The sequence below is a fragment of the Pituophis catenifer genome, unplaced genomic scaffold (genome assembly GCF_029215685.1).
Source record: "Pituophis catenifer annectens isolate HBS135680 unplaced genomic scaffold, rPitCat1.0.hap2 SCAF_2, whole genome shotgun sequence".
Lineage (NCBI taxonomy): Eukaryota > Metazoa > Chordata > Lepidosauria > Squamata > Colubridae > Pituophis > Pituophis catenifer.
Genome location: NW_027256882.1, coordinates 159,677,568 through 159,690,009, shown reverse-complemented (window position 1 = coordinate 159,690,009; position 12,442 = coordinate 159,677,568). Strand labels below are relative to the sequence as shown.

Below are 12,442 nucleotides of genomic sequence, written 5' to 3'. Positions count from 1 at the left end.
AAAAATAAAACAAGAAAAAGAAAGAAACAAGAAGAAAACATTATAAGGCAGTGCCTTCTAATGTTCTTAACAGCAGTTATAAATCTACTTACATTTTACCCTTTCTCTCTAAGATTACATTCTAATTTCCTTATTCACATAGTTTAACCTTTTTAATCATCAAAATTACAAGTTCATTTTTTCCTCTCTTCAGCAAAAAGTTAATATAAGAAGTTTCCAGGCGCTAATAAATGAGGTTATTGTCCTTTTCCTAATCAGACAAGATAATGTTGCCATCTCTGCTAGTTCTGTCACCTTCACTAACTATTCTTCCATTGTGGATATGTTTCAGAGTCTTTCCAGTTTTATTGAACAATAATCTTGCAGCAGTTAACATATAGAAGAACAATGGTCTATGACTCATTTCTAATTGTCTATCCATTAATCCCAGCAAGAAAAGTTCTGGTTTCAGTTGAATGTTGCTTTAAAAAATTTTTTTGGGTATCACTGTGTGTATCTGAACCCAAAATTTCCTGGGTTTTTATGAGTCCACCAGGCATAATACAATGATTTTGTATTCCCCACATTTCCAACATAATTGTTTCTCATGTTCCGACTACAGAAACCTCATTAAGGAAAGAAAGAAAAGCTGCACACTGTTTTTCCGATGGCCAGAAGCCATCTAACTCTTTGTTATTCTCCACTCCTTTCTGTCCATTCATTTATGCTTTGGGTCTGACACAGCTCTGAGCTTCAGCAGCCAAGAGGTCAAATACCAGTCATATGTGGAAGAATGGAAGGCTTTTGAGGTACCACAAGTTCTTTGAAGATATCAACAGCACAATGTGAATTTGAAAGATTGACATGATTGTTTGAAGCAGCAGATTTAGTACCCTAAAGCTCTGTGGTTTTAGGAAACTAGTTGGTTTTCCCCATGGGGTGTGATGGTCCCTTTTAAAAAAAATGTCGGTCATGCCTTCCAAGAGCACCAAGCCCTGGGCTTTTGGAAAACATGGAGGTACATTTGGCAGGCAAAGATGGCCTTGAGAAATCTCACTTTAAAGAAACAATTGAGCATCATCAGATGAGTAAGAAAAGCAGACCACTGTAAGAAGCTGAGCTATCTCTTGCAGAGCCTACTAACAAACTCTAGGAAAAACAATAGTTGAACTAGATGAGCCTTTGGTGTGATCTGAAGGTGTGTGTGTGTGAGAGAGTGAGTGTTTGTGTGTGTTTCATACTTGTGTTCTTATTTTATGTATCATTATACCTGTATCCCATGGAATGGACATTGGATAGTGGAGGACAGAGGGATCTGGTATTCTATGGTCCATAGGGGTCATGAAAAGTCAGACCCAATTTAGTGTCTGAACAACAGCAAACAACAACAATCCCATGGAATGTATTTCTGCAGTGAGGTTCTCCTGGCAAGCGACGAGCTGTCTTCATAAGTGTTGGCAAGAATGCGTTGGCAAGGATGTACTTGGCTTGAAAAACTGAATGTGTTTGGGTTTCAAAATGAATCCGGTAGCAGACGAAGCCCCAGAAAAGAGTGCAATGCCAAGGATTGGGAATGAAACTAGGAATGATACACCAGAGATGGAGACATCCAGTACTGTAATAAGTAGACAAGTACAGGAAGAAGTAGATCAAGTTATACTATATGACGTAAGGTTTTCACTGCCTCCATGCCAATACATGGGATATAGGGAACAAACAATAAGACATTTTAATGTGGGAGGACAAAGATGATTTTGTAAGCATTCCTGAAATGTAGAAGTAAACGCCTGAGTAGAATGCAGGGACTAAATGATGTAACTTAATTGAAGGATTAGGGCACACTGTAGAGAAGCATTGTATGCAGAAGTGGGCTTCACATACTGTAGCAATCGGTTAGACCAGCACCACAAAACACGGCAATTCATTCATGCATGTCATCTGGACTTGTGTGTGACATAAAAAAACACAGCAATATAGGGCGGGATTGCGCCCAGGCTGGTGGGTGGGTACGGGCCCACCTGCAAGTCGCCACTACCAGTCTGAACCGGCTAAATACCACCTCTGATTGTATGTGAAGGAGGTACACATAGATATAGAGATCCAGGAATTTAAATATGGATCCAGTTAAGAGCATTTGAGTAAGAATACCAAGAAGAAGATACAATAACCAAGCAGCAAGTCAGGCAGAAGATTTTCATAATCTGCCCTTCTGGATTGATGACAGAACTTCCAGGAAGGAGAGATATACGAAGAATGGGAAATTTCAACTCATTGGATTTCTGCTGGAAAGGCAATTCAACCCAAACCTCAAGGTCCTTCGGAGGACCTGTTGACTATCTCATTTCAGGGGTGAAATCCAGCAGGTTCTGACAGATTCTGGTAATAGAAATTTTGAGTAGTTCGGAGAATACCACCTCTGGCTGGCCCCAGAGTGGGGTGGGAATGGAGATTTTGCAATATCCTTCCCCCAGGAGTGGGGAGAGAATGGGGATTTTGCAGTATCCTTCCCCTGTAGTAGGGTGGGAATGGAGATTTTGTAGTATCCTTCCCCTGCCATGCCCACCAAGCCACACCACGGCTAAGCCACGCCCATAGAACTGGTAGTAAAGAATTTGGATTTCACCACGGTCTCATTTCCTAGACAGCTGGAGAAGACCCAAGGGAATTGAATCCATAAATCTTTCCTAACCAACAGGAAAATAAAATAAAATAAAGCATTTGGAGCCTTGGAGGAAATGACCATGTCGTCTTGCATTTAAAGGGTTTACATAAAATGAAATTGGAGCATAGTTGTACATACAAACTAAATTTCAGAGGAGACAACTTCAAACCAGTTTAGAGAGGTACTACCATGTTTCCCCGAAAATAAGACATCCCCTGATAATGAACCCAATTGGGCTTTTGAGCACATGCACTAAAATAAGCCCACCCTGAAAATAAGCCCTCCCTGAACATATTTAAATACATGCGCAGCCATTTCCCCGCCATTTCCTCTGCTTAGGGTTAGGGAGACACAGCTGGAAATCAGGTAAGATGGCAAGAAGAGCTCCGTCTTGCTCCACATGCCCCAAAATAATAAGACCTCCCCGAAAATAAGGCCAAGTGCTTATTTCAAGGTTCAAAAAAATATAAGTCAGGGTCTTATTTTCGGGAAAACACGGTAAGTGGGATCTCACATATCAAAATCCTCAGGTCAAAAGGAGGGTAAAAACGTTGGGAACTTCTCAAAAATATGTTGCTGAATTATTTACTGTACCAATCTTAATGAGAAAAAACGGAGGAAGCTAAGGAAACTGTTACGGATGTTTAGGAAGCTTTTGATCAAGCTAAGAGGGTATGCATAGGAAATGGTTGATGGTTTAATGACTGAGAAAGCTATACCGACAAATAGTTAATGTCTGCAGACACAGAAGTGGAAGGAACAGTTTTTGGCCTACGTACTACTAAGAGGAAGAAAAAAGGATGGCCTACTGCTTAGAGAAGATAGGATATTAACTGGTGACCAAAAGAACTGAGAGAGTGTTTTGTATGCCAGTTTTATGACACATATATAACAAAAATAATTGTGTCTCAGTTTTCCTGCTCTGACAAGGGGCCTCCTTGTTTTTTGTGGCAAAACAAAGAACTGGACAGCCAGTGGCATTTAATTTTTCTCTTGATTTTTTTTTTTTTTTTTTTGGTCAGCAAACATGTCCATCCCCTGCAAACGGATGTGTCTAATATGCAAAATATCATATTATTCATTTGAAATACTTACAGACAGTGGTGAAATTCAAATTTTTTTATTACCGGTTCTGTGAGCATGGCTTGATGGGTGTGGCTTGGTGGGCGTGGCAGGGGAAGGATACTGCAAAATTTCCATTCCCACCCCACTCTGGGGCCAGCCAGAGGTGGTATTTGCTGGTTCTCCAAACTACTCAAAATTTCTGCTACCGGTTCTCCAGAACCTGTCAGAACCTGCTGGATTTCACCCCTGCTTACAGAGCAGAAGCATGCTTGAATTGTTGCAACACTTATTTTAAGTACCCTGTTGGAATATTTTAGCTACTGCAGTTGTTTTTTTTAAAATGTCTAATTAGCAACTGGAAAAGGGGTCGGTGACATCTCTTCTGGTCTCTTACCTGAGCATTGGTACCCTTGGGGGAAATCTCAATTTCTTCCATGCTTCCTTCGCTGCTACTGTTATCATCTTCTACATCTCTGCAGCTGTGGCTACTCTCATCTGTCTCCGTATTGGGTGGTGCAGATTCATCGGTTGCAGACGGGACCTCTTCTGAGTCTCCTTCATCTTTGGTTGAAGAGGGAAGACCTTGGGGGTCATCTTTAGGGCAAGAAGAGCTCTCCTCAGGTGGCCCTTTGTGGTCCTGACCGTTCGCTTTCTCAATCTGCATCTCATCCTGGATCTCTTTGGCGTGCTCAAGGTCATGTTTCAGTACAGTTGGGATTTCATCCTTTGCCTGGGGTGGGGAACCATCCTCTGTTCCAGGTGTATCATTGGCTTCAATGTTTTCTTCCAAGAAGGGCTGTTGTGCAGGATCTTCTGAATCTTTAGAAATGCTTTGCCTCTTGCCAGCAGCTTCAACCATTGCCTGTGATAAAATCTCGGCCGCAAGGTTCTTTGCCACAACCTCAAGGGTCCTGCCGGAAATACCCTCGAGCTCTTCCAGTTGGATCTCTTGGCTTTTGCCTTCTGTTTCACTAGCAGCCTGAGCATCTGATTCGGCACCTTGGCTAGCCTCGTTTTGCAATTCTTTGACCTCTTCTTTGGCTTCATCGTCATATACAGTTGTGGATGCCACCTTGGTGGCAGAAATAGTTTCTGTTTCTTGATTTGGGCCAAGGAGAGATGTGGAAACCTCATTTATGCTATTCCCCGCTGGCAGAAAAGAGTTGCTGGTTGGGCTTACTGGGGATGAAATAACCAAAGAGCCTCTGTTGCTGCATTGGGAGGGGAAAAAAAGCATTAGCCAGTCTTAGAATATTTGAATATGCAACCTCCAACAATCCAACATTTAATTAGTTCAGCATTCCCCAGTCAGGCAGCCTTCATATATGCTGAGATTACAAGTCCAAGAATCTTCATCTGGAATTCACTTTGCACTTCTGGTTATGAATTTGGGGAGTTGCAGCCTCAACCCGTTTGAGAATCAAAGCTCTATTTAGACATTTATACCCAAATGAAGGCCATATGTAGGCGTTTCAAATGCCAAATAAAAGAAGTGTAAAAGCATTAACATACTTTAAAACAGCAGAAAACTACACAGTCAGTTCTGAACGACTTGTATGACTTAATTAATTTTTGTGGTTCAGTCGGAAACGGCTGGGAGAACATGTGGTTTGAAGGCTATTCCTCATTAAAGCTCACCTCATGATGCCCTTCAGACAGTGGTGAAATGTAAAATTTGTTACTACCGGTTCTGTGGGCGTGGTTTGGTGGGCAGGGTAATGTGACTGGGTGGGCGTGGCCAACTTTTTTTTTTTTTACTTTTTTAAAGCATTTTTTTACAACCTATTTGGGCATGGTGCGCGATCGTCAGAGCCTTCTTTTTTACATTTTAAAAGTAGGAAGTAACAACACCCGGCGGGTGGGCGGAGCCTCGTGCTGCCATTGCTACCGGTTCTCCGAACCACCTGCCACAATCGCTACCGGATCGCCTGATCCGGTCCGAACCGGGAGCATTTCACCCCTGCCTTCAGATTGTATTAGACTACCACTCGCATCATCCTAAGTCAGTATGGAAGTTAAAGGTCAGTTTGGGGACAGTCGGTATGAGCAAATTCAGGGAAGCAGCTACTTGGGGCATGCCGTATTCTTCACAGGACTGAAACTTGTTCAGGTAGAATTTCTAACCATCAGAAATTCTGTAGCTTTCCCCTCTCCAGGTTGTGTTACCCACTAGGTGTTAAAAAACTTGTTATACATTGTCTGTCTCTTACTATACACTTGCTTTCCATAGAAATTGTAAGTATTTTCTATAGTACAGTGAAAATGGATCCTTATTGTGAGGAAAAACTGATATGGGGTTCCAGATATCGCCACCGAGCACCTGTCACTATAATTGAGCTTCACCTGAAACACACATGCCAAAATTGCTGGAAGGAACAACCTCTCTCTTCATTCTCATACAAATTGTATAAGAATGCAATAGAGCGTGAGGAAAAGAGCATGAATTTTGCAAGGGGCCAGCTGTCTGGTCCCAATGCCCCTTTAACTGCATGGTTCCTTTTCACCTGTATGGCAGAAACTGAGTGATACAGCAAGACAGTTTTTAAATTTGCCAATAGGTAAAATTCACTACCAGCTCTAATTAAAAGACTCCTTTGAAGATAATTATATAGGAGAAGTGTTGTTATATTCAAGAAGAGCCTGTGAAATTATTAATTACTTTTAGTTTCAAGCTAACTAAAATCACCTCATTATTTCGGTGGTCGCTGAACTTCAGAATAGGCTTTACCTTTTTCAATAATGGTTCAGAAGTAATAGAATCAGCTACATGTATGGGTGAAATTATTGCAAAAGTTTCCTTCCTTCCTTCCTTCCTTCCTTCCTTCCTTCCTTCCTTCCTTCCTTCCTTTCCTTCCTTCCTTTCATTACTTCCTCCCTCCTCCTCCCTCCTCCCTCCTTTCTCCTCCTCCTCCTCCTCCTCCTCCTCCCTCCCTCCCTCCCTCCCTCCCTCCCTCCCTCCCTCCTTTCTTTCTTTCTTTCTTTCTTTCTTTCTTTCTTTCTTTCTTTCTTTCTTTCTTCTTTCTTTCTTTCTTTCTTTCTTTCTTTCTTTCTTTCTTTCTTTCTTTCTTTCTTTCTTTCTTTCTTTCTTCTCCAATCTTACAAAAGCTGAGATGCCCCTCCAAAAGGCTTCTGTGTTTGTTTGATTTTTCTCTGGCTGCTCTAGGGTTGCTACTTACATTTTTTAAAAAATCACATCTTGATTTTATGAATATTTTTTCTAAATAAATTTAAGAATCTCTTTTAGTGAAGATATGTTCTAAATCTTCTAATCCATAACAAAAGCAAACAAGCTAGATCACTTGATAGCTACTGAGGGAGTAGTAGTAGAGAGGGAGATTTTTTTCCCCCTCACCATTCCTGGGATGCTACTCAGATTCCTAACATATCTGTAGCAAAAAGGAAATGACCTACCTGGAGACCCCTTTAATGATGAAGACTTTATTGGAATGTTGGTTCTCCAGCTTGCTCATTACATCATACAAGTCATGGTTTAGCTAGAAGCAGGAAGAATTGGGAGAAAAAAACATTCATACCCAACAATCACAAGGACACATCACCATAATCATATCTCCAACTTTATTATCACTATCTATTATTATTACAGTTGTCACTCGTTCAACTTATTAACTCTGTTTCCTGAATTTATTCTTGATGAGGATTTCAAAGTGCCATTGGCTGAATAATAACTCTTCCTTCTCCCAGTGAAAATGGAATATGTGGCTCAACAATTGAAATATCAATTTCTGAATATTACATAAAAATCACATCCTTCCAATTTTGCAGGGTTAGCTGCAGGACACCTGCAGACATTTCCACACAGAAAAAAAATACAATAATGTGAAGGAAAGACTTGGCCAATATTGCTATAGAAGAGTCCATGGTTTTTCTGGACCCCATGCACAATATTTTACAGGGTGCTGATGGTGAATCCTAGGACATTATCACCCAACTGTAACCCTGCTGTGTTTTCACACTGTTGTCTGAATCTGTTTGGAATATGGGAGAGTTGCCTAGTATCTTTTGATTGGTATATCTAGCATCTCTGCTTTGAGAATCATCCTCAGTTAGAGTGTAATGGTATGTGAGAAAGACCTTGGGAGACAGGACAAAGAGATGCTACCTAGGGGATAAGAGACAGCAAAGTGGGTAGTGGGCGAAGCGAGCAGCTCAAAACAAACCCTCCCTCGTGTTTCAGGCTGTAAAGCAGATGGCAGGAGAACTGTATTTTCAGACTTGTAAGATTCTATTATTAATGTATCTATTAATATAGCTTTACAGTAAAAAAGGATTAGCTTATGCGGTTGTGTTTCCTGTCTGGTCTGCCTGGAAAGGCTGACATAGAGGGAGAAAATGGGTTCTATCTAGGTGTCCATGGCTACTGCAGATTGCACTCTTAGCCAAATTTGCCTGACCTTAAAAATTTGAGCAAAATACGATCAAATGGATATTTGGGTGGGAGACTATAAAAAAAAATCACTGGGTCAGAGATTAAAACATCCCAGATCAACCAGCCTCATAAACAAATCAATTCCATGTTTTTCCTACATGGCTGCATTCCGGAAATCACTAAGAGTTGAGCTTCACTCAAGGACTCCTTTACTTTTAATCAGTGTGATCAACAGAACTGCCTGCACAAGCGGGCCATTCTCATATCCACTCAACAGCTGAAGCTCTTGAGGGAAGAGTAGTAGTAAAAGGCACGCAGTAGTACCTGGGCACGCAGGAGGCAACTTGAATAGTTGATTCAGTATTTGTTATTTGCATGAAATTTACAAAACTAAATAAATGGTATTTGTGTGTATAGAATTGGGGGTAATTCTGATCAGACCTCGTTATTTGTTTATTTTATTTAGCATATGGCATAACATACATGGGCTAGCAATATATATTAACATTTCATTTGGATTAGTAGAACACAATAAAATATAACTGTTAAAAAAATCTATGTTCAAATATGAATGTCTAGGCCAGAGGTGTTAAACTTGATGTCACTGATGGCTGAATCAGGGTTGTGTTTGACCTCGGGAGGGGGGCAGTGTGGCCATGGCCAGTGAGTGTGTCCAGCTCGATGTCACTCGTGTTGAGGGCGCCTGTGGTGGCCCGAGCGCGCTGCCAGCAAAAATGGGCTCCCGAGCTCCGTTTTCGACTATGATGGCCTCCTGCAACCCTCTGCCAGTGAAAACGGAGCTCAGGAGGGTGGCCCTCCCGAGCTCCGTTTTCGCTGGCAGAGGCACCACGGGCCAGTCATTCGCTGTTTCTAGGGTGGCCCCAAGGGCCAGATCCAAGCATCCCATGGGCCGGATCTGGCCCCTTGGGCCTTGAGTTTGACACCCCTGGTCTAGGCCATCTAATCATTGAAACACAGCATTGTTTATATTTTAAAAAATCAGATACTGGACCAATATATGACCTTGGCTTACAGCCAGTCATGATGTGATCTACAGTTTGCTATGGGATCCCCTAGTTACACTGAGGTGGGGATATTATGTCCCATTTATACAGAGAGTCTCAGCAGATGCTGTGTGAGGTGTGAGATGCGAATCCTATTCAGGATTGTCCATTGCTGATGTGATTCAAAGCCAGGCATCTTTTTTGTAGAGTCATTTATATGTCATTCTAGATCAGTGATGGCTAACCTTTTTACCGTCGCATGCCAAAAGCAGGGGGAGCATGGGGGGTTGCGGGTACGTGTGCCCTCATCCATAATTCAATGTGCCCCACCCTCCCGCGCATGCGCACATGACTCCCCCACACTTCCCCCTGCTTTTGGCACACAATGACACGGTGGGCCGGGTAGGCCCGGTAGGCCCGTTTTTCCCCCTCCCCAGGCTCCAGAGGCTTTCTAGGAGCCTGGGGAGGGCAAAAACAGCCTTCCCCATCCCCCCCGGGAGGCCTTCCGGAGGCCGGAAACAGCCAGGTTCCCGACTTCTGGTGGGACCGGAAGGCCTGAAAATCAGTTGGCCAGTGTGCGCATGTGCGCTGGAGCTCAGCTAGGGCAACACTCGCGTGCCCACCAATATGGCTCCGCGTGCCACCTGTGGCACCCATGCCATAGGTTTGCCATCACAGTCCTAGATATTGTGCAAGTGCCAGAAGGGGCTTCCTGGATTTGAGTTTTCCTGCTAACAAATGAGGAAGGTTTTGTGTATCAGGTCTCGTTGATCAGCTCTCATATCTCATGTTTTTGGCACAGGATAAATGATGTCTTTAGTGGTGAAATTAAAAAAGTCAAGGTAATCAAACCTCTCACGAATTGATAAGTTCCTATTTGGTCTACAGCTGGCTCTGTCCTGGTTTCTAGCCACTTAAGTAGCAATAATTGCTTTCACATTTGCTGGGTTTGCACATGCATAACCTAAGGTAGCATTTCTTAACCTTGGCAGCTTGAAGATGCGTGGATTCAGAGAATCCCCAGAATTCTCTGACCAACTGGAGAATTCTAAACAAGCACAGATGGGAAAAAGACATTAAGAGTCTTTTCTAAACAAACTGTATGTTTTCCACCCCTGCATATTTACCTTACTCATTTCCTTGTAGAAGATATCTCTCAAATTGGAAATATTCTGGAATATTGTCACATAGCATGCAATTCGACTAGGAAAGAATGAAGACAAAATAAGCAAATCAATGTTAAGTTAGCTGAGCAACTCAGTGAGGAGGAAAATAAAACATTTGTGAGCCGAACAACTTATTGCAGCAAGAAAACATGAATTACATTTCTTCGGAGTACAGATAAGTCACTTGGCAGTCCACACTCCCTCCTCACCTCTCAACTAGCAAACTAATGTATTTCAGTGACTATTAGGCTAGAATATTTTACCCAATGGGTTAGCTTTCTGGGAGAATGGGATTTCTCATTGTAATGGGAGATTGTATACAAGTAGTCTTCGACTTACGATTACAATTGGAAGCAGAATTTCTGTTGCTAAGCAAGGTGATTGTTAAATGAGACATGTCCAACGGCAGTGAATGACTGCCGTTGTGAAGTGAATCACACGATTGTTAAGTAAGTTTGGCTTCCCATATTGACTTTACTTGTTGGAAGTTAGTTGGGAAAGTCCTAAATGGAGATCACATGGCCTGGGGATGCTGCAACCTGTTGCAAATACACGCTGTGACAAATACATGCACCCAAATTTTGATCACATGACTGTGGGGATCCTGCAATGGTTGTAATTGCCAGGGCCAGTTGTAAGTCACTTTTTTTCAGTGCCGTAACTTCGATCACTAAATGAATGGTTGTAAGTTCAGGATCAGGATTACCTGTAAACATAAAATCCTATATTAAAATGTAGTATATTTAATAAATCATGGTCAGAGAAAGGATCGTTTAACAAAAGATACAAAGTCTGTGTTTGCATCCGTACTTATCAGATGCGAAGAGGATTTGACACAAAAGATGACAGTTCCCCTTTGTGTTTCTATGAATACCTCTTTTGTGAGGGCATTTGAAACCATGCTAGTTGAGCATATCCAGATCTATATGTAAATGTAGATTCAATCATCCAATTAAATCATGGCAACTGGACCAAAGTTGCCATGATTTAACCTTTTTACATGCATACCCAGATCCTTCACTATTTTTTTGCCAGTGGAATCTGACTAAGCCCCAGTCTCAGCTGTTGATATTCAGACAACCCAGTTTCTTCTTCTCCAGCAGATTACCTAGGTTAAATTCACCAGAAGACATAAGGCCAGCATAATGGTACTAGCACTAATACAATAGTTAGGAACAGATGTGTGGATAAAATAATGGTTATTAGGATTGGGGGGAAATGTCTACATATAGGAAAGCCATGAAAATTACTTCTAAGTCAATTCGGTCAACTGAAGGAAAGGGCAATATCACAAGAATAAGACAAGATATTCAGGAATTAAGTTTAGAATTTGTGGGCGTTTGAGGACTGGGGCCTAGTCTTACGAATTTTGAGGGGACTGAGGATTCCACGGATGGAATGTTGACGTTGTGTGATGGGCTGTGAGAATAACCCTGAGGAAAAAGAGAAGAACCACTTCCAAGGTCACAGTCTGATGAAAAGAAACACGAGACCAAAGCAAAAATGTAATTTGAGAAAATGTCTCAGACTTGACCCTCCTTAATTCTCTTTAGGATAAAGGCAGCGAGTGGGGAGGCATTTTCAGACTTGCAAGATTCTATTACTGTAACCGTATAATAAAAGTAGTTTTAATATTCCTAACTTTGGTTTTCAAGTCTGGTCTACTTGAAGGGTTAGCACCGTGATGGTGAACTTATAACAAGGATGGCATGCTGTTGCCAGCTGCTCTTTTGGTTTCCGGGGTGTATATTTCCAGCCAGCTAGTCTTCATGGGTGCCGGAGCACCAGAAAACAGTCTGAAAACAGCCTGAAAAACGGCCAGAAACGGCCAATAAACAGGCTGTTTTTCAGGCTGTTTTCCAGGCAGTTTCCAGGCTGTTTTAGGCCATTTTTCAGACCATTTCCAGGCCATTTTTCAGGCCGTTTTTGGCCCAGACTAAGGCCTGAAAACGGCCCAGAAAACAGCCCAAAAAACAGCCTGAAAAAGGCCTGAAAAACGGCCAAAAAACAGGCATGCGTGCACCGGCCAGCTGGTCTTCAGTTTTCCAATGCCGGGCATGTGTGAAGACCAGCTGGCTGGTGTACGTGCGTGTGCCAAAACCCAAAGACTAGCTGGCCAGCACACTCATGCATGCCGGCCAGCTGGTCTTTGGGCTTCCGGCGCTTGGGCATGCGCTCA

At 42.3% G+C, this 12,442-nt stretch overlaps 1 protein-coding gene across 1 annotated transcript in view; it reads right to left on the bottom strand.

The window, feature by feature from the left end:
* BIN2 (bridging integrator 2) overlaps window positions 1-12,442 on the bottom strand; it is a 42,028-nt gene that overhangs the window by 8,681 nt on the left and 20,905 nt on the right. The window contains exons 8-10 of the mRNA XM_070934917.1: window positions 10,225-10,300; window positions 7,118-7,200; window positions 4,101-4,917 (exon numbers count right to left, since the gene is read on the bottom strand). Of these exons, the coding sequence (XP_070791018.1) occupies window positions 4,101-4,917; window positions 7,118-7,200; window positions 10,225-10,300 (976 nt within the window). The remainder of the gene's footprint in view (window positions 1-4,100; window positions 4,918-7,117; window positions 7,201-10,224; window positions 10,301-12,442) is intronic.